Genomic DNA, 27,572 nt, shown 5'->3' on the forward strand with positions numbered 1-27,572 from the left:
CCTCCCCATGTTACAGATGACAAAACAGAGACTCAGTGGGACCAAGTCCCACAGATTTGCCTCGAATTACAGAGCCCGTAATGTACAGATGCAGGATTTCTTTTTTATTTTTCTTTTTAAATTTTATTTGAGAAAGAGAGGGCGTGGGGAGAGGGGAAGAAGGAGACAGGGAGACGGAATCCCAAGCAGGCTGCATGCTCAATGCGGAGCCCAACAAGGGACTCGATCATGACCTGAGCCTAAATCAAGAGTCAGACGCCCAACTGACTGAGTCACCCAGGCGCTCCCAGATGCAGGATTTAAAGCCATATCTGCTTGGCTCTGAAATGCTCTCTTCTTTTCCATTTCCTAGCTTGGGGGATAAAACCACACACACGCAGATCTGTCTTTCTTCACCTCACCCCTCATCCCCTAGACCAGACGCAATGAGTCAAGGAAGACAGAGATGCAGAGAAAACGGTGTATTTATTTTTTCAAGAACCAGTAGACATTTCCCTCTTGTGTGCCAAGCCTCACGTTGGCTGCTGGGCACACGCAGATAAACCAAGCCTGACCTTAGGCCCCTGGAGGTGTTGGTCCCAAAGCCACACATTCATCAAGGCACTTTCCTCTTTCTCTGGTTTGGGGATAAAAGGAATCCTCCAACCACACATACCAGGAAGTCCTAATCTTGTTGAAGTGGTGAGAACGTGTCTGTGGAAAGAAAATAAAACAGAACCTCAGCACAGGAACAATCCCAGTGATCCTCGTGTTCCTCCCACCCAGAAGGTCCTCCTTTCAGAGGGCCCTGTGTTCCTTGGGATAAGAGAGAGAACACGGTGCTGGAATGGTCAAAACAGCAGTGGTCTTTGATCTAGGAATCAAGAACGAATCCAGGTTGCCCGTTGACTCTCAGCTTCCATCTTCATTCTAGTAAAATCAGGACATTGGGCCAGATAATTCAGGAATGGCCTCTACACCTGGGCATCACACTGGGCTTTCTTATGGTTCCAGGTGACCTAGCCCTAGCGAGGCCACAACCATGGCAACGCTCTCTCAATGCACACGGCACTTCAAGTTTTAAGAGACACTTTTACATGTAGTATCTCAGTGGACATACTTATATCCACTTTACAGATGGGGACACTGGAGCTAAGAAGGATACAGGCATTGCTCACCGTCACATAGTCAGCCAGAGGTAGAGGTGATAGGAAAAGATCAACTTCTTGCCTTTGGTATCATGGCTCCTTTCGCCTGGCTCATTCCAGGAATCCTTCCCTCCCAGGACCCAGAACTGCCAGTCATAGGTGGCCCTGGGGACTGCTTGTTTAGAAAACTGGGGGTGAATGGTGTCGAAGGGCAGTGGGTCTGCGTGGTGGGTGGGGAGGATACGTAGGGAGAGGCCAAGCATCCTCCTTCACATGGAAGAGCACCAGGGAGTTGAGACCTGTCGTCGGCTAGGGAATACGGGTCTGTGCCAGATCTTACCTTTCAGTGGGTCAACACATGAATTCCCACATGGCCCCTTGCAGCACTTCAGACCGGTCAGGCAGTCACCGTCATTCAGGCAGGTGTCTAGGGGGTTGGGCTCCTTACACTCGCCAATGACCAGTGGACACCTCCCAGGATTGACCTTAACTGGTGAGAACAAGGCATGCCAATCACTTCCTCTCTACCTCAGCACCCAGACTGAGGCCAGTGAGTGTCCCGAAGGAGCCCCCTTTCCGCCAAGGGGGCCCTAACCAGTGCTGCAAGTGTCTGACAGACAGAGTGACTCATTAGCTGAATGAGTGGCTGAGGGGCTGGCCGGCTGCCTCCCCCCCCCCCCCCCCCCCCCCGCCTTCCGCAACTTCTCCAAGATGTGTGTCCTCAAGTTAAAATCCCTCTGGTCCTCTCTTCCAGGACTCTGTTTCCTCACCTTGCTCCGATGGGTCTACAGGATCCATGCATTTGTTGCTGCAAATGCTGGGACAGCATTTCTGATCCTTTGGACACTGCCAGTCATTCAGGCATTCGTGGGGCTCGTACACAAGGCATAGGCCATGAGGTCTGAAGGGGCAGGCTCCACTCTTAACTTTTTCTACGGGCAAGAACAAAGGAAGAAGAAGGAGATGATTCTGAGTCATGACCACCATCCTGGACTGCCACCATGGCTGATTCCCAGCTACCAATGCAACGTGGACTGGCTCAAAAAGTCTTGAAAGTGTAGCCTTCAGCTGTTGCGAGCCAGTATGAGCCACCTCCGGCACGCAGCCGGATAGAGCTCATGGTCAGGTGCTCCCAGCCGGGGATTGACTGGGAGGGAGGCAGAGAGGGACTGCCATAGCAGGAGAGGCGACTCGTCAGAGCCCGAAGGGAAGATTGCAGATCGGTTGACAAGAAGATAGAGAAAGAGAGCGACCTTGAAAAAAGAAACAGTAAGAGAAAAAAAGAACATTTTGGAAGAGTGACCAGACAGAGACTGAAATGATGTGACAGAGAAAAAGACCAAATGGTAAAGAAGAAACTGTAGACAAAGAAAAGCAAGCAATACGGGGCTGGAGTCAACCGGTCCATCTGGCAGAAGGTGGGTTTCTGGACGCCCAGAAACTCTTAGCTGAAGTCTTCAGAGAGACACTTGAAATTAGGGACCAGGAGGGGCGCCTGGGTGGCTCAGTTGGTTAAGTGACCGACGTCGGCTCAGGTCACGATCTCATAGTTTGTGGGTTCGAGCCCCGCATCGGGCTCTGTGCTGACAGCTTGCTTGGAGCCTGGAGCCTGCTTTGGATTCTGTGCCTCCTTCTCTCTCTGTCCCTCCCCGGCTTGTGCTCTGTCTCACGCTGTCTCTCAAAAATAAATAAATGTAAAAAAAAAATTCTTTTAAAGAAATTAGGGGCCATGGGCTGGACCACTGGAAAGGTGGCTACAGGGTCAGTCCCTGGATTAGCAGGAAGAGGCTACCGCCATGCGGAGCCATCACTGACCCTGGCACCTGGATACGGCCTGAGAGACTCCAACTCACCTGTGCTAGTACCTTCTGCAGTCCAGGGCGTGAGGATTTCAAGGGCAAGGAGCACCGTGAAGGTGATGAGGCTGCTGGGTTTCATAGTGACGGCAGATGGGGCAGTGGTGGCCAGAGTCAGCCTCTCCCTTTGTACCTCTGCCTGAGGGTGTGGTCTTTCCAGAACTGCCCTGGGCCCTCCCAGCTGCTCTTTGTAAGCAGGAAATTCAGGGGAAAACAGGAACTCCACTGTATCGATGGCTCTATCCCCCAGGAGGGACATGTGTAGAACGGGGGTGGGGTGGGGGGGTTGTCACCAGGCTGGTCAGGAAACTTCTGGAACCACCTGCCTTTGGCCTTTGGAGTGGAGTGGGGGAGGGGCCACGAGGGGAGAGCACAGGGTGGAACAGAAGGACATTACAAAGGAGCCTCTCTACTTGCCTTGACTGTCCCACACCCCTGGATTACCGGGGTCACTCCCTTTCCCAGACATCAGGGGACAGATTCGCCTGCTCGCTCCAGACTTGTTTTCACGTAACACATACAGTTCCAGGCACTCGGCCAGTCCCACCGGGGTTTCTCAAAGAGCGCCTGTAGGATGGTGAAGAGAGGACAACAACCCAAACCACTTCAGGCCTCAGTCTTCCCATCTAAGAGATGGGGTAATAATACCCAACTGGGTCACTGAGCAGGACTGGAGATAAAGGGGGTGGAAGAGGCTGGAGGAGAGGGAACACTTTCCCCGAGCACTGGGTGGAGGCGAAGTGCATGGGAATACACCCATTTTGAGCTGCTTGGCCCTGAGATGAACCCATAGAACTCTTCCCAGCTGTCAACTGAACAGCCGGGTAAGCAAGGAGGGTCGTTTAACGTGCTCAGAAAGTTTCCCCACATCCCAAATTACCTCCACCGTGCTTTCATAATTACACGAAGGTTCTCATTTTACTGAGCATTGGCTGTGTGGCAAGGAGTTCGTGTGGAACATTTCTAAATATCAAAAGGAAGCCCATTACGGCGTAACCAAGAAAAAAAAAATGCATGGGATAGCCAGGCCAGACTGGAAAGGGTCAGAGGGCTCCAGGAAATTCACCTTCTGGAAGGTGAAATTAATAACACACCTGATGCATATGAGCTCATGCGGAGAAGATTTCGGCAACCAGCGAAGAGCGTGCAGTTGAAAAGCGGTATGTGCTGGAAAACCAACCAAACACACCCCCTGACAATTTTTCATGTCAAAGAAAATACAAAGTTGCGGCAGAAAGGAGAAGTAGGCGGTTTGCTCCTAGCTCAGCTGTGGCTGGTGTTCACACAGGCATAGTAATGTAAACAGTAGTGCTGATCTCATCAAATTGTCACAGGACCCTCCCGGGAGGGAGGGGAGGGAAGGGTGAGCCTGTGTGCTAGAGGCCGAAGGGGGCAAAGGACGGGACGAAATCTTATTTTCTTTTTTTCTTTTTTTTTTATGCTAATTTTTTAAAATTTATTTTTGAGAGAGGGAGAGAGAGACAGAGCATGAGTGGGGGAGGGGCAGAGAGAGAGGGAGACGCAGAATCGGAAACAGGCTCCAGGCTCTGAGCTGTCAGCCCAGAGCCGGATGCGGGGCTCGAACTCACAGACTGTGAGATCATGACCCGAGCTGAAGTCGGACCCTTAACCAACTGAGCCACCCAGGTGCCCCAAAACTCAACCAGTTTCGTGTGCGGTTCTGAATCTTGACAAAGGTGCGAAGCCACATAACCACCATCACAACCAAGAGAGAGAAGAGTTCCATCCCCCTTTAAAATTCTCAGGCACCTTTGGAGTCGATCCTGTGCTCCGCCTTCAGCTCTTGGCAACAATTGGTGTGTTTTCTGTCCCTCTCATTTTGCCTTTTGGAGGGTGTCATATGAACGGAATCAAACAGGATGTAACCTGTTGAGTCTGCCTTCTTTCACTTAGCAGAATGTCTATGGTCCCAGGAGTTCGTTCCTTTGCAAGGCTTAGCAGTATTCCCATTGGATGGAAATGTCCCAGCTTAGGCATTCCCCAGTGCAAGGAATTTTGGATTACTCCTAGTTTTTGGTATGATGAGAACAAAACTGTTGTCAGTATTCACGGACAGGTTTTTGTGTTCATGTGACTTACATTTCTCTTGGGTAATTTCTAGAAGCAGATTGATAGGTAGCGAAGAAATGTGTGTTAACTTTATACGAAATGGCCATCTCCGGAGTGGCTGTACCATTTTGCATTTCCACCAGCAGTGGATTCCCACCAGACCTGTCATCGCTTCGCATCACTGACAGCACTTGGTATTGATGGTGTGTGTGTGGTTTTGTTTGTTTGCTTGCTTTTTGTTGTTGTTGTTGTTTTGGGTTTTGGTGTTTTTTTGTTGTTTTTTGGGGTTTTTGTTTTTGTTTGTCTGCTTGCTTTGGGCCATCCTAATAAATAGGTAGTAGATTTCATCGAGCTTTTACTTTACATTTCCCTAAAGACTAATCGCGAAGTGATGATTTTTGTGTGCTGATCTCCCATCTGTATGTATTCTTTGGTGAAGTGTCTGTTCAAATCTTTTACCCATTTTTATTGGGTTTTCTTATTACTGAATTCTGAAGTCTTTGTATATATTCTATATACAAACACTTTATCAGATATGCATTTTGCCGGTAGTTCTCCCCAATTGGCGGCCCGTCTTTATTTTCTTAACAATGGTTTTCAAAGATCAGAAGTTTTAGGGGCGCCTGGGTGGCTCGGTTGGTTAAGCGTCCGACTTCAGCTCAGGTCATGATCTCACGGTCCGTGAGTTCGAGCCCCGCGTTGGGCTCTGTGCTGACAGCTCAGAGCCTGGAGTCTGTTTCGGATTCTGTGTCTCCCTCTCTCTCTGCCCCTCCCCTGTTCATGCTCTGTCTCTCTCTGTCTCAAAAATAAATAAACATTAAAAAAAAATTTTAAGAAAACAAAGATCAGAAGTTTTTAAAATTTTTGTTAAATTTTTAATGTTCTTATTTATTTTTGAGAGAGAGAGAGAGCGAGGGGCAGAGGGGCAGAGAGAGAGAGGGAGACACAGAATCCTAAGCAGGCTCCAGGCTCTGAACTGTCAGCACTCAGCACAGAGCCCGATGCAAGGCCTGAACTCACAAGCCGTAAGGTCATGACTTGAGCCGAAGTTGGACACTTAACCGACTGAGCCACCCAGGCGCCCCCAGAAGTTTTTAATTTTGATGAGATACCACTTATCATTTTTTCTTCATTATGATTTTGCTGTTGCACCTGAGAAATCTTTGTATAGCCCAAAGCCGCAAAGATTTTCTCCGTATGCTTTCTTTTCAAAGTTTTATAGTGGTAATTTTTGCGATTATGTCTGTGATCGATTTTGAGTTAGTTTTTATAAATGATGTGAAGCATGGATCAAGGTTAATATTTATATATATATGGATGTTCAGTTGTTCTGGCATCGTTTGCTGAAAAAACCATTTTCTTTCCTCCAGTGAATTCTCTTTGTACTTTTGTTAACAATTGATTCTATTTCCATAAATCTCTTTCTGCACCCCCTATCGATGCACAGGCCTGTCTTTTGGCCAGTACCACAATGCCTGCGTTGCTGTAGTGCTATGGACTGAATGTCTGTGTTTCCTCAAAATTCATGCGTTGAAGCCTTGGTCCCCATTGTAGTGGCACCAGGAAGTAAGGCCTTTGGGAGATGTTTAGGTCATGAGGGTGAAGCCCTCATGAATGGGATTAGTGCTATTATAAGAAGAGATATGAGAGAGATGATCTCTCTCTCTCTGTCATGTGAAGACACAGTAGGAAGGTGTCCATCTGCAAACCGGGAAGAAGGTTCTCACCAGACCCCAAACCTGCCAGCCCCTTGATTTTGGACTTCCCAGGCTTCAGAACTGTGAGAAATCAATTTCTGCTGCTTAAGCCACCCAGTTTAGGATATTTTCTTATAGCAGCCAGAGCAGATTAAGACATTAGCTTTATAGTAAATCTTGATTCCAGCTCAAGTTTTTTGACTATAGTTTACAATTAAGTTTTATAGCTGACCCTGTCTGTGCCCTGTCCATAATTTCAAGGCATTCACCATCCCGGTACCTTCTAGTGGCATCTAATATAAGTACCTGGGCTATCCTGCCTAAAGGTTGTCTCTCAGCCCAAGTCAGGGGAGCCAAATGCTTCAGCCAGTGACAGATAGGAACTGGAGGATAAATACCCCATCTTTTTACCCTGGATGGGAAATTCCAAGGCGGGTTCTATACCACCTTCCAGAGTTTTCTGATAGTATTGAGCCCCAGTTGCCCATAATAGCTATCTTCTCAGTATTGCACTCTTCTTGGCTTCCTTCTTCCCTGTCTCACAAACCTATTCTCTGAATAGTGTTCCTTGGATCACCTCCTAAATAAGTTACTTGTCCTCAAATTACTGCCCCAGGGTCTGCTTCCAGAATAACTCAACCAAAAAGATATATCCCAGCACCTAGCTCAATGACTGGCATATGTAGACTGCAACTGTCATCAGACCAAAGACAATACCTCTTATGTAGTTCAGGAACATGACACGGTACATATTGAATGAGTGAAACAATAAATAATTCATTGAATGAACTAATGAAGGAAGCCTGGAACAGCCATTAGCCAAGCATGAGTCCCCCCTTCCCAATTCATGGTAGTCCTTGGGGACACTCATTCAAGTCCGGATTTGTAGTGCTCCTTTCTTATATTTGGAAGAGGTTCTCTGAAACACGCTAACAACAATCTCTAAGGGGAACGAAGGGTGCCTCTACCGTGAGGCAGGTCACTTGAGATGGTGGCCTGGTGCCAACACGTTGGTGGAGGGTGTCAGGATACAAACCTGCTGGACTGAGCCAGAAGGTACAGATTGAGAAATGGGGTAAAAAATAAGGGAGCATCACATCAACCACACCCCCTCTCTACCAACGATCTGATGGACAATGGTAGCTGTCAGATCTCCTCCCACCGGAAATGAACTTTACAGATGAAGTCCTTCCTGCTCAGGTTTTCCCTACCCGGCTCTTCCTAGAAGAGCTAGACCCTAGAAGGGTCTTTTGAAGCTTACAGAAGGTTTGAAAGACCTCTCGACCACCCCCACAAATCTGTTGAGTCTGTGGAAATAAACTTGCACAGTGCCATGCCATGAAGACTTTGCAATTGCTTGCTAATGCAGCACCAAGTACATGGATATTGATTATGTCGTGACTATTGGAGTTCTTGAATATATATTTGGCCTCATAAATAATCATGTATGTAAAATGAAAGAAGACCTCAGTTTTCATCAGTGATTGATAAAAATTTTAAAGTCTGATCACATATTATTATTTTTTAAAAGCAATAGATCTTTTTATTTCTTTTTAAAAATGTTTATTTTTGAGAGAGATGGGAAGTGCAAGTAGGGGAAGGGCAGGGAGAGAGAAGGAGGGAGAATCCCTGGGAGGCTCCATGCTGTCAGCACAGGGCCCGACGTGGGGCTCGAACTCATGAACCGTGAGATCATGACCTGAATTGAGGTCAGGTGCTTAACTGACTGAGCCACCCAGGTGCCCCATGTTGTAAGTGATTTTAGAGTGAAGAGGGCAGAAAGGTTTCACCTGCAATTAGATCAGAAATTTATTTTTTTTTAAGTTTATTTATTTTCAGAGACACAAGGCACCTGAGTGGGGGATGGGCAGAGAGAGAGAGAGAGAGAGGGAGAGAGAGAATCCCAAGCAGGCTCCATGCCATGAACAGAGCCCCACCCAGGACCCGAACTCACGAAACTGTGAGATCATGACCTGAGCCAAAACCAAGAGTCAGATGCTTAACCAACTGAGCCACCCCTGGAAACTTAATTTAAAAATAACAAACCACTAGGGGCACCTGGGTGGCTCAGTTGGTTAAGCCCGGACTCTGGATTTCAGCTCAGGAGATGATTCACGGTTGATGGGATGCAGCCCTGAGTAGGGCTCTGTGCTGACAGTGTGGAGCCTGCTGGAAATTTTCACCCTCTCTCTCTGCCCCTCCCCCACTCGTGCTAGCTCACTCTCTCTTTCTCAAAGTAAATATATAACATTACAAAAAGTAAAAACGTTCTTTAAAAAAAAAGCAAAAAAAAAAAAAACCCACTAAAAGCAAAATATAGGTCTCCTCTGACACGACCACACTCATTTTCATCCTCCCCTCCCAGAGGCAATCACAAACGTCAGAACACCAGTGGGGCTGAGGGATTCAAGAAATTCAAATACCTATAAAGAAGTAATCAAGATGGAATAGTAATGCCTCCAGGTGAATTTCATTATAAAAGTTTCCATAATCAACGAACAGACTTTGGGCGGCTCCTCCGGGCACAAGGCACATACACCAGGTCAAGTGTGGAGAGAAGAAGGACGACCCAGAACCTACCTGTGCCAGCTACGTAATCTGCGGGGCCCAGTGCAAACCAAAAATGCAAAGCCCCTTGTTAGAAACCGTTAAGGATTTCAAGGTGGGGGCAGCAGAGATTCACCCCAGTGTGACTGTGGGGGTTCCTGCACCCACGAAGCTGGAGCACCTTCTGGAAAGTCCCGATGCCGCAACCAACCACCTCTGTGATGCTGGAAGAATCACCAGCCTTCTGAGGCACGGTCTCCTCTTGCCTCCAAGGAGGGCTTTAACTTCCTCACTCGGTAGAGTTGTTATCACATAGAAAGCCGTCACCGTCACCGTCACCGTCAGTAAATAGTGGCTATGATTTTTACCTTAAGGGCCCCGCACACATCACCGCAGCGGGTGCTGCTGAACTGCATTCGGGGCCTCAGGCCGTGGTGTCTGCACTGCGGTTGTTCTGTGCCATCCACCTCCTGCCCGCTCTTGGATCTGTTTCTCTCTGCTCTGACCAGCACATGCCACTTTGCCTTGGCTGCAAGTCCCTTCCTCCCCCCGACCCACTGACACTGTGTCACCAACTTGTGGCTGTGCCTGGGGCCACCTGACCTTGTCCAGATATTGTCATTTTATTCCATGTTATTTAAGAAGGCTATTTTTTTAAAAACGGGACTTCAGTATTTCTTCTTTTTTTTATGTTTATTTATTTTTGAGAGACAGAGAGAGAGAGAGAGGGAAGGGGAGGGGCAGAGAGAGAGAGAGAGAGAGACAGAGGATCCAAAGCAGGCTCTGACGGTCAGCACAGAGCCCCATGCGGGGCTCGGTCTCATGAAATCACGACCTGAGCTAAAGTCAGACACTTAACCGACTGAGCCACTGAGCCACCCAGGTGCCCCAAGGCTATATATATTTTTAAAGGCAATTATGCCAGTTCAGAGATAGGACAAGTAGAGAATCCTTCTTTGGGTCAAGATCTGAGTGCACGTGGAGGCTCCAGGAAAGAAACCTGAGACCAGTGCCACAGAGAGATTTGGAAAGAGTGGGCAAAAAACAGGGAGTCTTACAGATAAAATTCTTCCCATAACACTGTATATTAGCTATACTGGAATTAAAAAAAAAAAAAAAAAAAAAATAAAATAAAATAAAATAAAATACAAAAAAATAAATAACTAAGATCCTTCCCAATCATCAGAGGGAGACAGCTGTGACCCCAAGACTTCCTACCGTCCTCACAGCCTCATCGATCCCCACAGCCAGATTCTTCCTGGTTTGAATTTTGGAGGTTTTGACAAAGCTGAATTCAATTCCCTCCTAGGCACTGCCCCAAGTCTCTGCTGAAATGGGAACTGAAATGGGTCCCCAGGGGAGTGGCCCTGGAGGGTGGTGAGGGAAAGAGAAAGTACGATCGTCTGGGGAGCCAGCAGAGAGGACACGGTGGGACAGTTGGGGGACTCAGCCAGTCCCCCAACCACATAACCCCCAGCACAGAAGCTCTGTTAAGGGTGCTGGGACCGCACTGGAAGACTATAACCTGCCAGAAAGCATAAATGAGAAGATAAAGCTTGCCAGCTGTTTCATTATAGATACTCAATATTCTCATGTATTTACCCCAGCTTTTGTTCTTCTTCTTTTTTTAATGTTTATTTATTTTTGAGAGAGTAAGAGCACAAGCAGGGGAGGGGCAGAGAGAGGGAGACACAGAATCCTAAGCAGGCTCCAGGCTCTGAGCTGTCAGCACAGAGCTCGATGCAGGGCTCGAACTCACAAACTGCAAGATCATGACCTGAGCCAAAGTCGGACGCTTAACCAACTGGGCTACCCAGGCGCCCCACCCCAGCTTTTGTTCTGTGTGTTATTTTACAAAATTGGAACTATACTGTCTAGAGTACCTCAAATTAATTTGTTTTCCTTAACATAGCAATGCAGTACACAGCTTGAAGGTTAAAATGCTACTTTTATTGGTAAAATTCGTACTCAAGGATAACAAGGATAATTGTCACTACTGGGTCAAGTTGTATGCCATGATTACATTTCATTCTTCGTACAATTTTTGTTTCTTCCAGAGATGAATTGCCTTATTATTTCATTTTTCTTCCCCTTAAAGAAAAACAATTCTAGCGAAGTCTGTGAGTCTCCAATGGCACCTGTAAAACGCCTCTGACCAAGACAGTAAAAATACAGAAGATCTAAACAACATAATTCACACTGTACTTTTGTAGATGTGCGTTTAATTTTGGACACTGATAACAGAAACTGTACTGTTTCTCAAGCAGTGGAACATTAAAAAATATTCATTATATACCAAATCACAAAGAAATCCCCAGTATGTTCTCATAAAATAGAAACAATACAAACGATATTCTCTAGTAGCCATGCAACGTAGTAAGAGATTAGTAATAGTTTTTTTAAGTGATTTTCTTCCCAGAAATTTAGAAATTCTGTAAAACAATGGTTGCTTGGGTCAAAGAGGAAATAAAAACTAGAATCACAGAATTTCTAAAAATTACTCATAAGGAAAATGTTGTATATGAGACTCTAAGTGATGTGAGTTAAGCAGTAATCCAAGAAGCATCCATAGTTTTAAATATGAATAGAAAAAAAAAATTGAAAGGGTGAAAATAAATACCCAGCTCAAAAAGTGTAAAAGAAACACAAAAGTAAACCAAAGTGAGAAAAATAAAAAGCATTACTATAGATAAAAGCAGAAAGTAACAAGTTAGGAACCCCAAAAGTATGCTGAACTAAACAATAAAATGGTATCTTCAGAAAAAGATCCATAAAAATAAATCAATGGCGAGCTAATCTAATCAATAAAGTAAGGAAGCACAAATACACAACATAAGAAATAACAAGGGAAAATAGCTACCTACCCAACAGGGAAAATTCTTTTTTTTTAAGTTTATTTATTTTGAGAGAGAGTGGGGGAGAGAGAGAGAGAGAGAGAGAACAGGGGAGGGGCAGAGAGAGAGGGAGAGAGAGAATTCCAAGCAGTCAGCTGTGCTGTCAGCACAGAGCCTGATGGGGGACTCAATCCCAGGAACTGTGAGCTTATGACCTGAGCCAAAATCCAGAGTCAAACGCTTAACCAACTGAGCCACCCAGGTGCCCCTCAACAAGGAAAGTTTCTAAAATCATGAGAGGTTTATTTGCACAGAATTATGTAAGTAGATATAAAATTTTCTCACAGATGTTGAAAAGACCTTCCAAAAAGTCAACTCTCATTTATTCTTTTTAAAAACTATATACACATTTGATAAACTAAAAAATTGACCAAGACCTACTTCATGGAGAGACCCAAATCCTTTTCCATTAAGGTTAAGACACAAATCCTTTTCCATTAAGGTTAAGAAGAAAGATATCCACTAACTTCACTACCATTTCATATTATACTGGAAGAATTAGCAGTGTGTTGTACAGGATTTTAAAAATTAGACCCATGAAAATTACAAATAAATAATTAAAATTATCATTGCAGATGACATGATCGTGTATCTATCAAAGTCAAAAGATTCTATGCTAAACCCAACAATTTTGTATTTGTAATACAAGAATTTTTTATTAATATTAAAAAAATCATTGCTTTTCTTATGTATCAACAAGAAGTTAGAAGATTTAATGTAAGGGAACATTTCATTTATAACACAACAAAACATTTAAACACCAGAAATAAACACCGTAAGAAATTACCAAAATTTTAAAGCATTTCTGAAAGACTCAAAAGTACACTTAGTTAGGAAGACATTCCTTGGATGGAATGCTTGCAGCATAATAAAACTGTCCAATTTCTTCAAGTTAATTTCACATGACCTCAACAAAGTACCGATTAGGTTTTTTTTCTCCCCCAGGGCTTAGAGGAGTTGATTGATTCTAAACTTCATATGAAAAGTAAACAAGCAAGAATAACTAAGAAATCCCTGAAAAAGGAAAGTATCAAAGGACTAGCCTTACCATATGTTAAATGATAGTATCATGTCTCTAGAGTTAAAGCAGTGTGGTATTGGTATACGAATAGATTAGTTAAAGGAACAAAATAGAAAGCTCCAGAGAAGACTCAGCTACAAATGGAAATATAATGTATGATAAATGTGGCATTTCAAGTCACTGGAGAAATGATATAAGGAAAACTGTAATAATTTTTCAATGCATGTCACAAAAAAAGAAAAAGAAAAAAGAAATTATAGACAAAATCAAAAGACAGAAAAATTTGCAACAAATATTCTCCGTTAATATCATAGAAAAGGAGCTAATCCCCCTGATATATAAAAAGCTTTTTATTATTTATTTATTTTTTAACGTTTATTTATTTTTTTTGGGACAGAGAGAGACAGAGCATGAACGGGGGAGGGGCAGAGAGAGAGGGAGACAGAGAATTGGAAGCAGGCTCCAGGCTCTGAGCCATCAGCCCAGAGCCCGACACGGGGCTCGAACTCACCAACTGCGAGATTGTGACCTGAGCTGAAGTCGGACGCTTAACCGACTGAGCCACCCAGGCGCCCCAAAAGCTTTCTTTTTTTTTTTTTTTTTAAATTTTTTTTTTCAACGTTTTTTATTTATTTTGGGGACAGAGAGAGACAGAGCATGAATGGGGGAGGGGCAGAGAGAGAGGGAGACACAGAATCGGAAACAGGCTCCAGGCTCCGAGCCATCAGCCCAGAGCCCGACGCGGGGCTCGAACTCACGGACCGCGAGATCGTGACCTGGCTGAAGTCGGACGCTTAACCAACTGCGCCACCCAGGCGCCCCAAAAGCTTTCTAAAATAAAGAAGAAAATGATCAGAAACCGAAGAGGAATGTGGGTAAAACACAGGATAGAAGATTCATAGGAAAAAAATTAAAATTGCTCTTGAAATAAGGAAAAAATAAATATCAGCCTCTCGTATAGGAAAACCATGCATTGAAATTATGCTCTGATACCATTTTCTACCAGACTGGCAAAAATCTAAAAGTTTAACAGCAAACTCCATTGGCACAGCCGTGAAGAAGCAGTCTTTCTCAGACATAGCTGGTAGGAATCCAAAAGAGTGCTGTCCCTGGGGATGGGAATTTATCAGTGTTTAACCAAATTATGTATGTATCTATACTGTCAGTAATCCCATTCTAGGAATCTCCCCCGAGGACGTATGTCAACAATCATGCTAACATAATTAGTGACATTTGTAATAGCAAAGATTGTAAATGCAAGACAAGGAAATGAGAGAAATAAACTTATGATCTCTCCACACAATATTACAACACCATTAAAAAAAAATCGAGTGATGGTCTCTATGAGCTGAGATGAATTCTCAGTCACACTGCTAAGTGAAAATAATGTATGTCCTAAGCTATCCTTCACATAAGAGACAAATGCAAATAAGAATATATATTTTTCTATATCATAATATATATTATTATTATTTATATTATTATATATTATATATATAATGAAAATGTAAGAAAGATAAAGCATAAATGAATAAATGAGTGAAATTGTTACTTAAAGGGATTGGGTGGAAGAGGAATGAGAAAAAGCTGCTATAACTGTAGCGTTTTATATAATTCTGATTTTTCACCCCCAGCTTTATTGAGATATAATGACCTATAATGTGTAAGTTTAAGGTGTGCAATGTGATGATTGGATACACGAACATACCGTAACGTTTTTCCCACAATAACACTAGTTAACACATCTTTTATCTCAAATAGTTACCATTTTTGTTGTAGTTGTTGTCATTAGAGCGAGAACATTAAAGCTCTACTCTCATAGCAACTTTCAAGCATACCATACAGTTCCGTGAACTACAGTCACCATGCTCTACACCGATCCCTGGAACTTAATTCCTCTTTTATTTCCAAACTTAGTTATCTTACGACTGAACGTTTGTACTCTTGGGCTATCTCCCATTTCCCCCACCCCTCCACCCCTGGCAACCACCATTCTAATCTGTTTCTATGAGTTTGATGTTTTCAGATTCCAAACGTAAGTGGGACGGGATAGTGTTTGTCTTTGTCTGGCTTATTCCACTTAGCATAATGCCCTCAAGGGCCATCCATGTTGTCACAAATGGCAGGATTTCCTTCCTTTTTAATGTCTAGAGAATATTCCATTTTATGTATGTACCACGTTTTCTTCGTCCATTCATCTGTCAGTGGACACTTAAGTTGTTTCTATGTCTTGGCTATAGTGAATAATGCTGCAGCGAACATGGGAATGCAGGTATCTTTTTGAGATGGTAACTCAATCTCCTTTGGATATATACTCAGAAGTGAGACTTCTGGATCATATGTTAGGTCTATTTTTACTTTTTTTTTTTTTTTTTAGGAACTCTCCTACCGTGTTCCCTAGTGGCTGTACCAATTTGCATTCCCACCAACAGGGCACCAGGGCTCCCTTTGCTTTACATCTTGCCAGACTTTGTTATCTCTTGTTTTTTTTGATGATGGCCATTCTATCAGGCATGAGGTGGTATCTCATTGTGTCTTTGATTCGCATTTCCGTGATGTTTAGTAAAGTTGAGCACCTTTTCATGTACTTGTTAGCCATTTGTATGCCTTTGGAAAAATGTCTGTTCAAGTCATCTGTCCACTTTTTAATTGTTTAGGGGTTTTTTTTTTGCTATTGAGTTATATAAATTCTTTATATATTTTGGATATTAACCCCCATATCAGATATATGGTTTGCAAATATTTTCTCATCCTGTAGGTTCCAATGTCAGGAAGCTTTCCCCCTATATTTTGTTCTAGTAGTTATATGATTTCACTTCTTATGCTTAAGGTCCATTTCAAGCTAATTTTTCTGAGTGGTGCAGATAGGGGTCCAATTTCATTCAATTGTATCTGGATATCCAGCTTTCCCAACACCATCTATTGAAAAGACTATCCTCTCCCCACTGAGTATTCTTGGCTCCCCCGTCAAACATTAGTCAACCATGTATACGAGGGTCCATTTCTGGGCTGTCATTCCATTCGTCCATGTGTCCACCTTCATGCCAGTAATATGCTGTTTTCCTCTGTGCCCAATGTGGGGCTTGCACTCATGACCCCGCGATCAAGAGTTACACGTTCCACCAACTGAGCCAACCAGGCGCCCCAATACTACACTGTTTTTATTGCTATGGCTTTGCAGGAGAGTCTGATATCAGGAGGGGTGATGCTCCTAGCATTATCCTTTCTCAGTATTGCTTTGGTGCTCCAGGGTCTTCTGTGGCTCCATAGGAATCTTAGGATTGTCTTTTCCATCTCTGTGAAAAATGTCATGGGAATTTTGGTAGACGTTGCATTGAATCTGTAGATGGCCTTGGGTAGTATGGACATTTTAGCAATATTAACTCTTCCAACCCGTGAACACAAGGTATCTTTCCATTTATTGGTGTCTTCTTCAGTCTCTTCCATCAGTGTCTTTAGTTTTCAGTGTACAGATCTTTCACCTCCTTGGTGAAATTTATTTCTAAGTCCTCTGCTTCTTATCCTTTACAGTCCACATGCTTTTGCAGGGAGGCCACACACGCAGATGTCCTGTCACTCATTTTCTCCATCCAACCACCAGACCAATGAAGCTGTATATGAAGAAGCATGTTCATTTGTTCATTTTCCGATCAATGGGCCTTTCCAGCGTGTCCACTCTGTTACTCAGAGTGTGCAAGTCCTACCCAGGCTGCTAGGGGCACACAGATGAGTCAGGCCAGATTGGAACCCAAAGGAGGTATTAGTGATAAAACCAGGGCTTCATCAGGGACGCTTGGGAAGCTTTGGGGCTTAGTGGGGAAAGAGAATTCAGAGACCACATACACCAGGGATTCGTCTGTGGAGAGAAAATCAGGTCAGAGCGATCAGACTAGAACTAGCCAGGTTACCTCCAGGTCCATAGGCATCCGTGGCCACCAGCCTCCCGCATTTCCTTAGGCCAAGCAGAGAGGGAGAATGGAGGTGGTATAGTTACATGAGCACTGCTCATGAGGTCAGGACGCTGACCTTCAAATCCTAGCTTTTTACTGCATCGGTGCCTTCATTTTTCCATCTGTAAAATCTGGCCATTGGACTAATCCAAGGAGTTCTTTAAAAAATTTTTTTTTTCAACGTTTTTAATTTATTTTTGGGACAGAGAGAGAGCATGAACGGGGGAGGGGCAGAGAGAGAGGGAGACACAGAATCGGAAACAGGCTCCAGGCTCCGAGCCATCAGCCCAGAGCCTGACACGGGGCTCGAACTCACGGACCGCGAGATCGTGACCTGGCTGAAGTCGGACGCTTAACCGACTGCGCCACCCAGGCGCCCCCCAAGGAGTTCTTTATATTCTGGTCCTATTGGGTTTGGCCCTTGGTATCAGACTAGACCCATTCGACCTGGGGAATGACCACAGCCATGGCCCTCCGCATACATGAGCTCCGCAGCACACAAGATTCCCTGCACCACTGTTGCCTTGAAGGATGCGATTATGGCCATGGTAATAACGAAGAAACTGAGTGTCACTGAGTCTCAGAGAGGTGCTGCCACCTGCCTGAGGCAACAAGCAAGTCAGAGGCAAAGCGGACATTCAAACCTTGGTCTCATGAGCCCTGTGACTGGGCTGCTTCTCCAAGCTTCTCCCTCCCAGGGCCCAGGTCAGAGAGATCGGGCCTAGAAGCACAGGCACAGGTGACCCTCTAGGTTCTGCGCCCGGAGGATGGCAGGAGGTGGTGTGGAAAGGCAGAGGTTCTGTCAGTTGTTAGGGGTGAGGCAGCCCCTGGCCAAGGACAGCAGAGCGTCAGGGGATTTAGGCCACGCTGGCGGAGGGGGGTGGCCGGTGTGTCCTCTATCTGAGCCTAGCCCTTCTTACCTTCCTCAGAGCCCTTGTACCAGAGCCTCAGCCCCGCCTTACCCGGCCCCACAGAAGCCAACCCCTCTCCCCAGTGCCCCCAGGCTGAACCATCTGGTAGAGGAAGGCTTGATTCCTTTAATCCAGTGGGCCCCCTGGTGGACCGGCTGGTGGTTGCCCTTCAGTCAAGAAATAAGATTTACAACGTGGGCAGTGGCAGGGACCTAGCCAGGCCTTGTCCCCAAGCAGATACAGAGCGAGCCCTGTTGCACCCCAAGACTCTGTCCTCAGTCTCAGCCTTTGCCCTTTCCTTGTAGATAGGAGCTTCTCCCCCAAGTCCAGAACATTCGTAGGATTCCTGCACATCACGCAACAAGCACGAGGCCAGCATCGCTTCTTCTCTGAGCATGGCTGGTCATCCTGGCACAAAGCTGAGGGCCGACAGACCTGGCACCAGTCCAGGGAGAGGGGCAGGCTCTAGCTTTTTCTGCTTCTGCAGAAGGACAACAGGGACAAGAAAGGAGTGCATTTGACAAGTGTGCAAGAGACCATCTTCCCAGGGGGTAAAAGGAGTACCCAGAAGCCCAAAGGAAGGGGGGAGTGTCAAGATCCTTCAAGACCCAAAGCAGCCGTGACCCAGAGACGGGCGAGGAGAGAGTGCCAGGGACCAGACTGATAGGTGGGCAATGAGAGTCACTGGCTCAGGAGGGAAGGTAGAGGGTTCAGATTCTGGTGCTCCTGGCCCAGGGAAAGAGACACACGGAACAAAGAATGGCAAAAACAGAGAGAGGGAGGAAACGAAGACAAACATCTGGAAACATTATGATGAAAACTGACAGTCAGAGACAGAAAGACAGGCAGAGAGAGAGAGAGAGAGAGACAGTAATAAAAATTTAAATGACCCAGAACTTAAAAGAAATCCAGATAGATATCGAGAGGGAATGCGGTGAAGAATAAGGGGACAAGGAGATATACGTGAGGTGACACGTATACGTGGAGATATACGTGAGGTGAAGGACAACAGAGAGACAGAGGGAAATGTGGCAGACAGAGCTGTTTGGTCAAAGGATGATTTCAGGTGGTTCAGACACACTTGGAAATGGGGCCCGCACAAAGAACTTGCCACTGTTTGCCAGGGTGCCCTTTCTTGGCCTGCCCAGTAGAAGGACTTGACTGAGCTCCTGCCTTGAGAAAGGAAGAGAAGGTCACTCCCAAGCTAGCCAGGAGCCCCTCCATCTCTGACCCACTCGGAGAGATGTAGTAGGTGAAATTCATTCAGGCACCCTCTGTCAGCGCGGCCGACGTTCTAGATTGTTCTGTGTTCTGAGACTTCCTCCACCATCCCCCATCTTGTGCTCCTCCTCCAGAGGAGGCAGCCCTGCCTTGTGGTCTGGGGGCTCTCCTTGTCTCCTTGCCTCCCACTGACCACCCCTGCCCCCAGGCATTTCTCCCAAAAAACTCTTGATTATCTAATCTTATCTTGACATCTGCTTTTCAGAGGTTCCAAAGAACGCACACATCCATTTGTTTTGACTTGAATTATTCAAGCAGGGACGGAAAAGAAAGTGCGGAGGCAGAAGAAGTTTTGGAAAAGTAAGAACATGTGTTTTTCTAATACATATCATTATTAAATGAAGACGGTTTTCAGATTTCATTAGAAACATTAGAATGAGTGAGGTCCCGTGGGTGCCTGGGTGGCTCAGTGGGTTAAGTGTCCAACCTCGGCTCAGGTCATGATCGCACTGTTCCTGAGTTTGAGGCCCTGCATGGGGCTCTGTGCTGACAGTTCAGAGACTGGAGCCTGCTTCGGGTTCCGTGTGTGTGTCTCTCTCTGCCCCTCCCCTGCTCGTGCTCTGTCTTTGTCTCTCAAAAATAAACATTGAAAAAAATTACAAAAGGAAAGAGTGAGGTCCCCGTTATATTTATTTATTTTTTAAAAGTTGATTTATTTATTTTGAGAGAAAGGGGGGGAGGGGCAGAGAGAGAGGGAGACAGAGAATCCCAAGCAGGCTCCGCTGTCACTGCAGAGCCTGACGTGGGGCTTGATCTCATGAACCATGAGATCATGACCTGAGCTGCAATCAAGAGTCGGATGCCTAACTGACTGAGCCACCCAGGCCATTGTATTTAAATGAAAATACTCATCATATCCTTAAAATTTTAGCACTTGCAACCATGTAAGTTATGATGAAAAATATTATACGTCAACTTAAAACATTCTAGGCAACGGCAGCTTCACAAAACTTTGTTTCAGGTGTGTGTGTGTCCAAGAAAAATAAATTTTTTGAAGGCCACGTTCCCCGACCTGAAATCCTTGTGTGACCCCTAATCAAGACTGAATCACATAGCAGAAGGTAAGAAATGCAAGGGTATCATTTCATTATTAGGTAGCTTAGGGGCTGCACCCCCACACTAAGACTTAAGGTAGCTAAAGTGGGTCACAGTGTTTCTTTTCCTGATTTATGATGGGTCTACATTCAAGACCCTAAAGTAGCTTGGAACAAAGGCACGACCTGCTCCATTTCCAGCCCTAAGTTCCAGACGTGGCCCGAGAACACGCTACTCGCACGAGTGGAAAGGCAGCAACACCAGAGACAATCACCCGTCTTCCTCATCCACCTGGGGGTAATGTGTACAGCTTTCACAGGATCCAGACCCAGAAGATATGACTCAAAAATGCCCCTGGAATCTGACCAACAAAAAACCTGAAGGTCAGGAGACACTGCGAGAGAGAAACATATCCGAAAAAACAGAAGTGCAAGAACCAACCAAAATGAAATGTGAAACAGTAACTTCTACCCTTTTTACAAACTCTAAAGGACCCCCCCCCCCGGGCAAAGGCTGAAAGAGAAGCGAGGTGGGGGGCGGGGGGACATCCAGGAGTCATAGATTTTCATGTAGTTTTAAATATACAACACAATTTCTTTCTGTTGTTTTCATATTAATAAGCATTTAACTTTTGATGAAAGAAAGTTTGGGGAGTGAGCAGAGCGTGGAGGAATTGGGGGTCAGTTATCCAGGTCTCAGCCGGTGCCATGGATCTTCTCAGGTCTGGTTAAGAAGGGGTTTCTACCTGGGGAGAGAGGAGGGAATCAGAGATGTGGGAAGGTGCAAACTGTAGTGGGGTGGGGGGCATAGATTGGGTCCCCAGACCACCCAGGGCCTGAATCCTGCCAGCTACTCTCTTCCCAGGGGCATTGGGAGGTGCTGCCCAGGAATCAGGGACAAGGGAGAGAGAATTCCAGGAGAGACATCCTCAGGAATGAGAATCTTAGAATCCCTTACCTCATATTTTTAAGTGATTCACTATTATAAGCTGTAAGAAAAAACAATGGCAATTGAAAATAATCATACTAAAAATTCGGGAACAGTTGAGGGGCTTGGAGATCATCTCATCCAAACGGCGCCACCATTCAAAAGAAAGGCGTGATGTCTATTACAGGAAATTAAACTGCGCCTTTCCTCGGAAGGGGGTCTTGGGGCCTCCCTCGCTAGGGCCCACGAGACGAATTTCAGGGTAGATCCCAATTGTAAAGCTCTGTTCTCCAAGGTTTCTCAGGGCAGTGACCGTTCTCGATTCCCTCCGGGACACCGTGTTCTTCGGGTACATTCCTGGGGCAGAGGCTAGAGCAGCAGACGCGGGGGTGGCGCGGGGGTGGCGGTGTCTCACCTCAATCCCAGCTTGTCAAGGGCTCCAGACACTGCTTCTTGCAGTTGTAGAAACAACACTTCTTCGTCCTGGGGCAACCCTTATCGCGCTTGCACGCAGGGAAGAGGGTGAAAGGGCATTCAAGAAGAAACTCTGGGCAATAGCCAGGTTTCTGGTAAGCTGGGGAGAAATGCCACAGGGTGAGGTGGGGGCACCGGAGCGTCGTGGCCAGGCATCGAAGCCGGCAGGTCCCCGGGACCGCTCCGAGGAATGTTCCCCCACCCCAGCCACACGCGAGCCCGCTGGGCCCGGACACACTCACGCCTCTGCCGCTTCCGCCTCGCGGGCTGCGCCGTGTGCAGGCAGACGAGGAGGAGGAGGAGGATCACGGCGAGCGCGTAGAGGCCAAGCGGCTTCATGGCGCGGCCAAGTGTGCGCCTAACGCGCGGGCCGATTCTTGGCTTATATCGCCTCTGGCGGGGGCCCGCCAGCAGGGGGCGCTGTGGTTCCCAGGGTCCAAGGTCACAGGTGCCTCTCTGGGACCGGGAAATAGCAGCGGTTTCCTTCCCCACACCCCCTAGGAGAGGCTCTGCAAGAACTCCTAGGCGTCACTTTGTAACTTGCGAGAGCCCAGGAGAGCTCCCGCCTTTTCAGGGAGGGTCCGGGCTGGCCTGGCCCCTGATTCTTCGTGCTTTATGGAGTGGATTTTGAGGCAGTAGGAGGGAACTGGCTTTCCCCGGGGCACTCGTTAGATCGGACAGACTCTGCTCTTCTCACTGTGTATCCAGAACGATGTAAAACCCATCCCTCTGAGCAGATTTCAGAAATGGGTACATTTGAAGAGCTTACTTTGAACAAATGAACATTGGAAACACACACAGGCACAAAAACAGGGCAAGAAAATGAGCTATTAGCAAGATAATATCTAGATTTATGGAGACTATCAATACATTGGGCACTGACGAGACAGAACTTTAAGATGTGTGATGAATGTTTTCTACCCCCGGTCTTTATGCCTCCATGACCTCGTATAAACTTCATTTGCTGCTGAGGTCAAAAGTCTAACTGCAGGTCACTTTGGAATGTGAAACCAAGGCCCCAAGACCGTGCTGGCTCTCCCTGCCCTCCCATAAAAGTGTATGATGTCCCTGCTTGCTTGGTGGCCCTTTTCTTTTTTCTTTTTTTTAATTTTTTTAACGTTTATTTATTTTTGAGACAGAGAGAGACAGAGCATGAACAGGGGAGGAGCAGAGAGAGAGGGAGACACAGAATCTGAAGCAGGCTCCAGGCTGTGAGTTGTCAGCACAGAGCCTGACGCGGGGCTCGAACTCACAGACCGTGAGATCATGACCTGAGCCGAAGTCGGACGCTTAACCCACCAAGCCACCCAGGAGCCCCTTGGTGGCCCTTTTCTGCAGCTCTCTGCCTCCCACAGCTGATCCCGATTCTCCTGTGTGTATCCATAAATCTGTTTCTTCCCGGAATTGCTTAACATGGGTGTGGTTTTTTTCAACACTATATGGTCGGTTTAACTCTCAGAAGTCAGTAGAATACTTCTTATTAACAGATAAAGGGAAAATCATGATCATCTTCACATCAGCAGTAGAATATATAAAAAAAATCATTTCTCTATTGATGGTAAAAGAACATACTGGCACAGGGTTAGAAGTTCACTGAGTTCATTTGATAGCAAGCGTCTATGAAATCCCTATTACGGAGGTAAGTGCTTTCAGAATGCTGGAGTCAGAGCTGCTCCTCCATAAAAGCTGTTCGAACACTACAAATATTGTCAAAATCAACCTTTTCAGAATGTTGGAGCTTACCAAAGGCTTGCAACAATCTATGAAGTCTTTATTCAAGAAGAACAGGTGAATCTCAGCGAGAAGAGAGAGCGCTGTGACCAGTTGATTTGCCCCGTTCCCATCCCTTTCTTCCTGGCTGTGCGGCAGCCCGGAGGCCAGCGGGCTTGCGCTGCGGTAGCTCTGAGGACCAGCAGAATGGCAGTTGCAGGAACAGAGAATGGATTTGATGCTACGCAAAAGCTCCGTCTCCAGAAAATTGTCACTATTTGACCTGTCTGGCACCTTCCTTTTTTTTATGAAGAGCCTGTATTTATTCCACCTAACTCAGAGCTTGCTTTTTGTGCTCAGTCCTCTCCCTGGGTCAGTCCTTTTGACATCGTGGCTTCTTCAGACAAGGAGACCAATTGGAACTAGTGAGAGGCTGACCACAAACCCTAAAAGGAGGAAGTGGGGAATGAAATGTCTAGGAGGTTTTGAAGATTCTATCCTATTCACGAGAATTCATGGGAATCGAGAAGCCCACACACACGCGTGGCTGTGTACGTGCCTCTGAATAGAGGCCTGCTGCTCCATTTACATATTGGCCACATCCTTAATCTCGATTAGGATTTTATGGAAGATTGTGATGGTTGTCATGAACTTACTATTCAGGTTGGATACCATCACTATCTTGGGATCTCTCTTGGTGTCCACCTTGTTGTATATGATTGAGTGGTTCTTGTTTTGTTTTGTTTTTTAATTTTGTAATGTTTATTTTTGGGAGAGAGAGAGAGAGAGAGAGAGAGAGAGAGAGACAGAGTTGTGGGGGGAGGGGCAGAGAGAGAGAGAAGGAGACACAGAATCTGAAGCGGCCTCCAGGCTCTGAGCTGTCAGCACAGAGCCCCGCATGGGGCTTGAACCCACAAACCACAAGATCATGACCTGAGTGGAACTCAGAAGCTTAACTGACTGAGCCACCCAGGTGCCACAAATGGTTCTTGTTCTTGATATTAGCCTGGCATGTCACTGTATATAGGCCGTGCCCTTGATCTTGATTAGGATTTTGTGTCTGATTATGATCACTGTCACATACTTGCTTTAAAGTTAGGCTATAAAGTTGGTCTTTGGAGCCAGCCTGGTGTCTGCCTTTTTGTCCAGAATCGTGTGGACCTTGTTTTCTCTTTAGAAATCCATATGATCCATCTGGTAATTGATAATAAGAATCTTGGGGCTCAATAGTCTCCAAAGTTCCCTTCCATTTCTTACCACTACCCACCTGTTCCCAACCACTCATGATATTCCCCAAAGGGCTGTGGTTTGTGTGGTTTGTGTTGTGGAAGACTTTGTTCCAAAAAAAAAAAAAAAAAAAAAAAACCCAAAAAGAATTAGTTCCCATCAGGGAAGAGAGTATGTGGTTCTCTCCTAGCACCCAGGATACCCTTAAAAGCCATTCTCCTTGACTAGCTTTTCCCCTAAGCCCACCTCCTACACTCACTACTGAGTCCCTTCATAGCTGCTTGCTTCTCAAAAATGAGGAGCAGAGGAAGGACAAAGATACCGGACTTCATCTTGCCAGGAAAGCCTTGGCTGAGAGCTGAGTTGAGTTTCTCATGTATGCCTTCCCTTGACTGTGTGTGTCAGGGGTCAGCCAAAGTTACAAAAGGCCCTGCCCTTTCTTCGCTTATCAGTAAATGCCAACTTCCTCACTCCTGCTCAACAGGGGCCACTGTCAGAGTCCCCAGGGACTTTGCAAAGGGATACAATGTTGGAGGCCTTTGTCTTCCCCTATAAGCTCCAGCAAATCTTTACCAACACTCATAGATCATCATGCTAAGCCTTCTGTATTTACAGAAGAAACTCAGTCCAGAGAAAAGAGACTTACTTCAGGTTACAAAACTAATCCTTCCATGATGCCATCATTTATTTTTTTTTAATTTTTTTTTACGTTTATTTATTTTTGAGACAGGGAGAGACAGAGCATGAACGGGGGAGGGTCAGAGAGAGAGGGAGACACAGAATCCGAAGCAGGCTCCAGGCTCTGAGCTGTCAGCACAGAGCCCAACGCGTGGCTCGAACTCACGGACCGCGAGATCATGACCTGAGCCGAAGCCGGATGCCTAACCGACTGAGCCACCCAGGCGCCCCCATGATGCCATCATTTAAATACTCCATCACAGAAGCGCCTGTGTGGCTCAGTTGGTTTAAGCGTCCAACTCTTGATTTCAGCTCAGGCTCATGAGATCAAGCCCCTTGTTGGGCTCTGTGCCGACAGCGCAGAGCCTGATTGGGATTTTTTCTCTCCCTCTCTCTCTCTCTCTCTGCCCCTCTCCTGCTCACTCTTACTCTCTCTCCAAATAAATAAATAAATAAACATAAAAAATTTAAAAAGTATTTAAATACTCCATCACAAATGTAACCCTGTACTTCTCCTTGTTTCAAAATGGTCTTGAGACAACATTCTATTTCACTGAGGAGGAACAGTCATAGAGGTAGAAAGACATTGAAGACAAATGAAAGCCAAAGAAAGAAGACTTCAAGAAGTAAACAGTGGGCACCAATTACAAAACTGACTGTGAAGTTCCTCACAATAAAGACTGACATGTGCCCAAAGCTTTACTGTCTCCAGCTGCTGCTAGTAACCTTAGTTACAGAAGATTAATACAATTGTTGGGTTGAGTTGTCAGTTGGAAGATAGAGAACAGAAGTAGTCTTTTCAAGAAGTCCGAATTTGCAATGGAATGGGAATCTGGGCTGTACCTGTGGGTAAGGTGAGCTCCAGAGATATTTTCAAAGGATGGGAGGAATTTGACAGGTTTTAATGGTGATGGCAATGAGTATTGGATAAAGAAGAGTGTTGGTTTTTCTATCGAGTTCTTTTCAGTAAATCTACCTAAACAACAAAATTAAATTTTTTAAATGTTCATTTATTTACCAAGAGGGGGTGGGGAGAGGAAGAGAGAGAAAGAGAGAAGGAGAGAGAGAGAATCCCAAGCAGCCTCTGTGGAGCCCAACAGAGGGCTCGATCTGTGAGATCATGACATAAGCCAAAATCAAGGGTCTGATGCCCAACTGAATGAGCCATCCAGGTGCCCCCAAATTAATTTTTTAATAAAAAAATTTCCTGCATCAATAGTAAACAGCTACAGCCCAATAGTCTGTGAGGAATGTTTGCCACCATCGATGAATTTATTAATATACTGAGAGAGGATGCAAAGAGAATATTTCCAACTTATCTGGAGAAGTGCAGCTTTCTGCAAATGTGAGAAGGTCCTGAATAGTCCAAAGAGCATTCCTTTACTTTGACCCATGAAATTGGCTAGTGGACAGACCACGGGACCAGTGAAGCATTCCAATAGTGACCGTGTGTGGATTCAAAACACCATGGAAGGTGGTTCTGAAGGAAGGATGGCTTTGACAACATATTTCCAATCATTCTATCCTAAAATCCTGATCTACTTGTAAGGAATGCCATATGTAAAGGGAAAGATCAACCAAGCTTTTTATGTAAAGAACAGAGATTAAAAATTACTAAGTTGTCAAACATAATGCATGTGGGCTAAATGGTTTCACTAAGCCATTCTGAGCTCCCACCAAGGTTATGTGTGTGTGCCCCAAGGGTGGTAATATCAAAAGCTGAGGGGCAAAATTTCCCTTGGGCAGAGACCTGAGCAGATTAGGTTGAAATGTTCCTGAACTATAATTGTCTACAGTGCCTACTGTGCCCTAATTACCTTTGTACTCCTTCCTGCCATTCCCTCAGGAAAATGCCAGAAACCACTCTGTTCCAGGTGGGCCAGTAGAAGAAAGGATCTGACAGCATTAATTTTAGTTATGAATCCAAGAACAAAATCTTTGTCGCATCCTGTGTGCAGAAGATACAGATAAAACAAAGGGGCTGAAGATTTACAAAAACAAACCAGAAAATCGCAGACCAAAAATAGCATGAGATTATGATATTCATATTAGAATACAATTCAGGGGTGCTTAGGTGGCTCAGTTGGTTAAGTGCCTGACTCTTGGTTTCAGCTCAGGTCATGATCTCATGGCTGTGGGATCGAGTCCCACAACAGGCTCTGTGCTG

The 27,572-nt window shown here is 45.6% G+C and overlaps 1 protein-coding gene and 1 long non-coding RNA gene across 2 annotated transcripts; both read right to left on the reverse strand.

The window, feature by feature from the left end:
* Positions 1-446: 446 nt before the first annotated feature.
* LOC125936294 (antileukoproteinase-like) lies at positions 447-3,084 on the reverse strand. Its single transcript, XM_049650349.1, has 4 exons — positions 2,981-3,084; positions 1,898-2,059; positions 1,468-1,617; positions 447-693 (listed from the first exon to the last, which is right to left on the reverse strand). Exons 1-4 carry the CDS (start codon positions 3,063-3,065, stop codon positions 665-667), a joined length of 426 nt encoding a protein of 141 aa, XP_049506306.1. The 5' UTR covers positions 3,066-3,084; the 3' UTR covers positions 447-664.
* Positions 3,085-19,584: 16,500 nt separating this feature from the next.
* Positions 19,585-22,197, reverse strand: LOC125936554 (uncharacterized). The gene is made up of 4 exons (XR_007462058.1): positions 22,033-22,197; positions 21,732-21,890; positions 21,347-21,377; positions 19,585-21,134 (listed from the first exon to the last, which is right to left on the reverse strand). It is a non-coding gene; the product is annotated as an uncharacterized LOC125936554 (long non-coding RNA).
* Between the last annotated feature and the right edge of the window lie 5,375 nt (positions 22,198-27,572).

This window comes from Panthera uncia, assembly GCF_023721935.1.
Source record: "Panthera uncia isolate 11264 chromosome A3 unlocalized genomic scaffold, Puncia_PCG_1.0 HiC_scaffold_11, whole genome shotgun sequence".
Taxonomy (NCBI): Eukaryota; Metazoa; Chordata; class Mammalia; order Carnivora; family Felidae; genus Panthera; species Panthera uncia.

Excerpts from the sequence above, each read along its gene's own strand:
- LOC125936294 (XM_049650349.1), bottom strand. The coding sequence starts at position 3,065 with ATGAAACCCAGCAGCCTCATCACCTTCACGGTGCTCCTTGCCCTTGAA. Across the intron at positions 1,618-1,897 it reads TGTAGACCCATCGGAGCAAG|TTAAGGTCAATCCTGGGAGG; the intron begins GTGAGGAAACAG and ends TGTTCTCACCAG. Across the intron at positions 694-1,467 it reads ATGTGTTGACCCACTGAAAG|ACACGTTCTCACCACTTCAA; the intron begins GTAAGATCTGGC and ends TTCTTTCCACAG.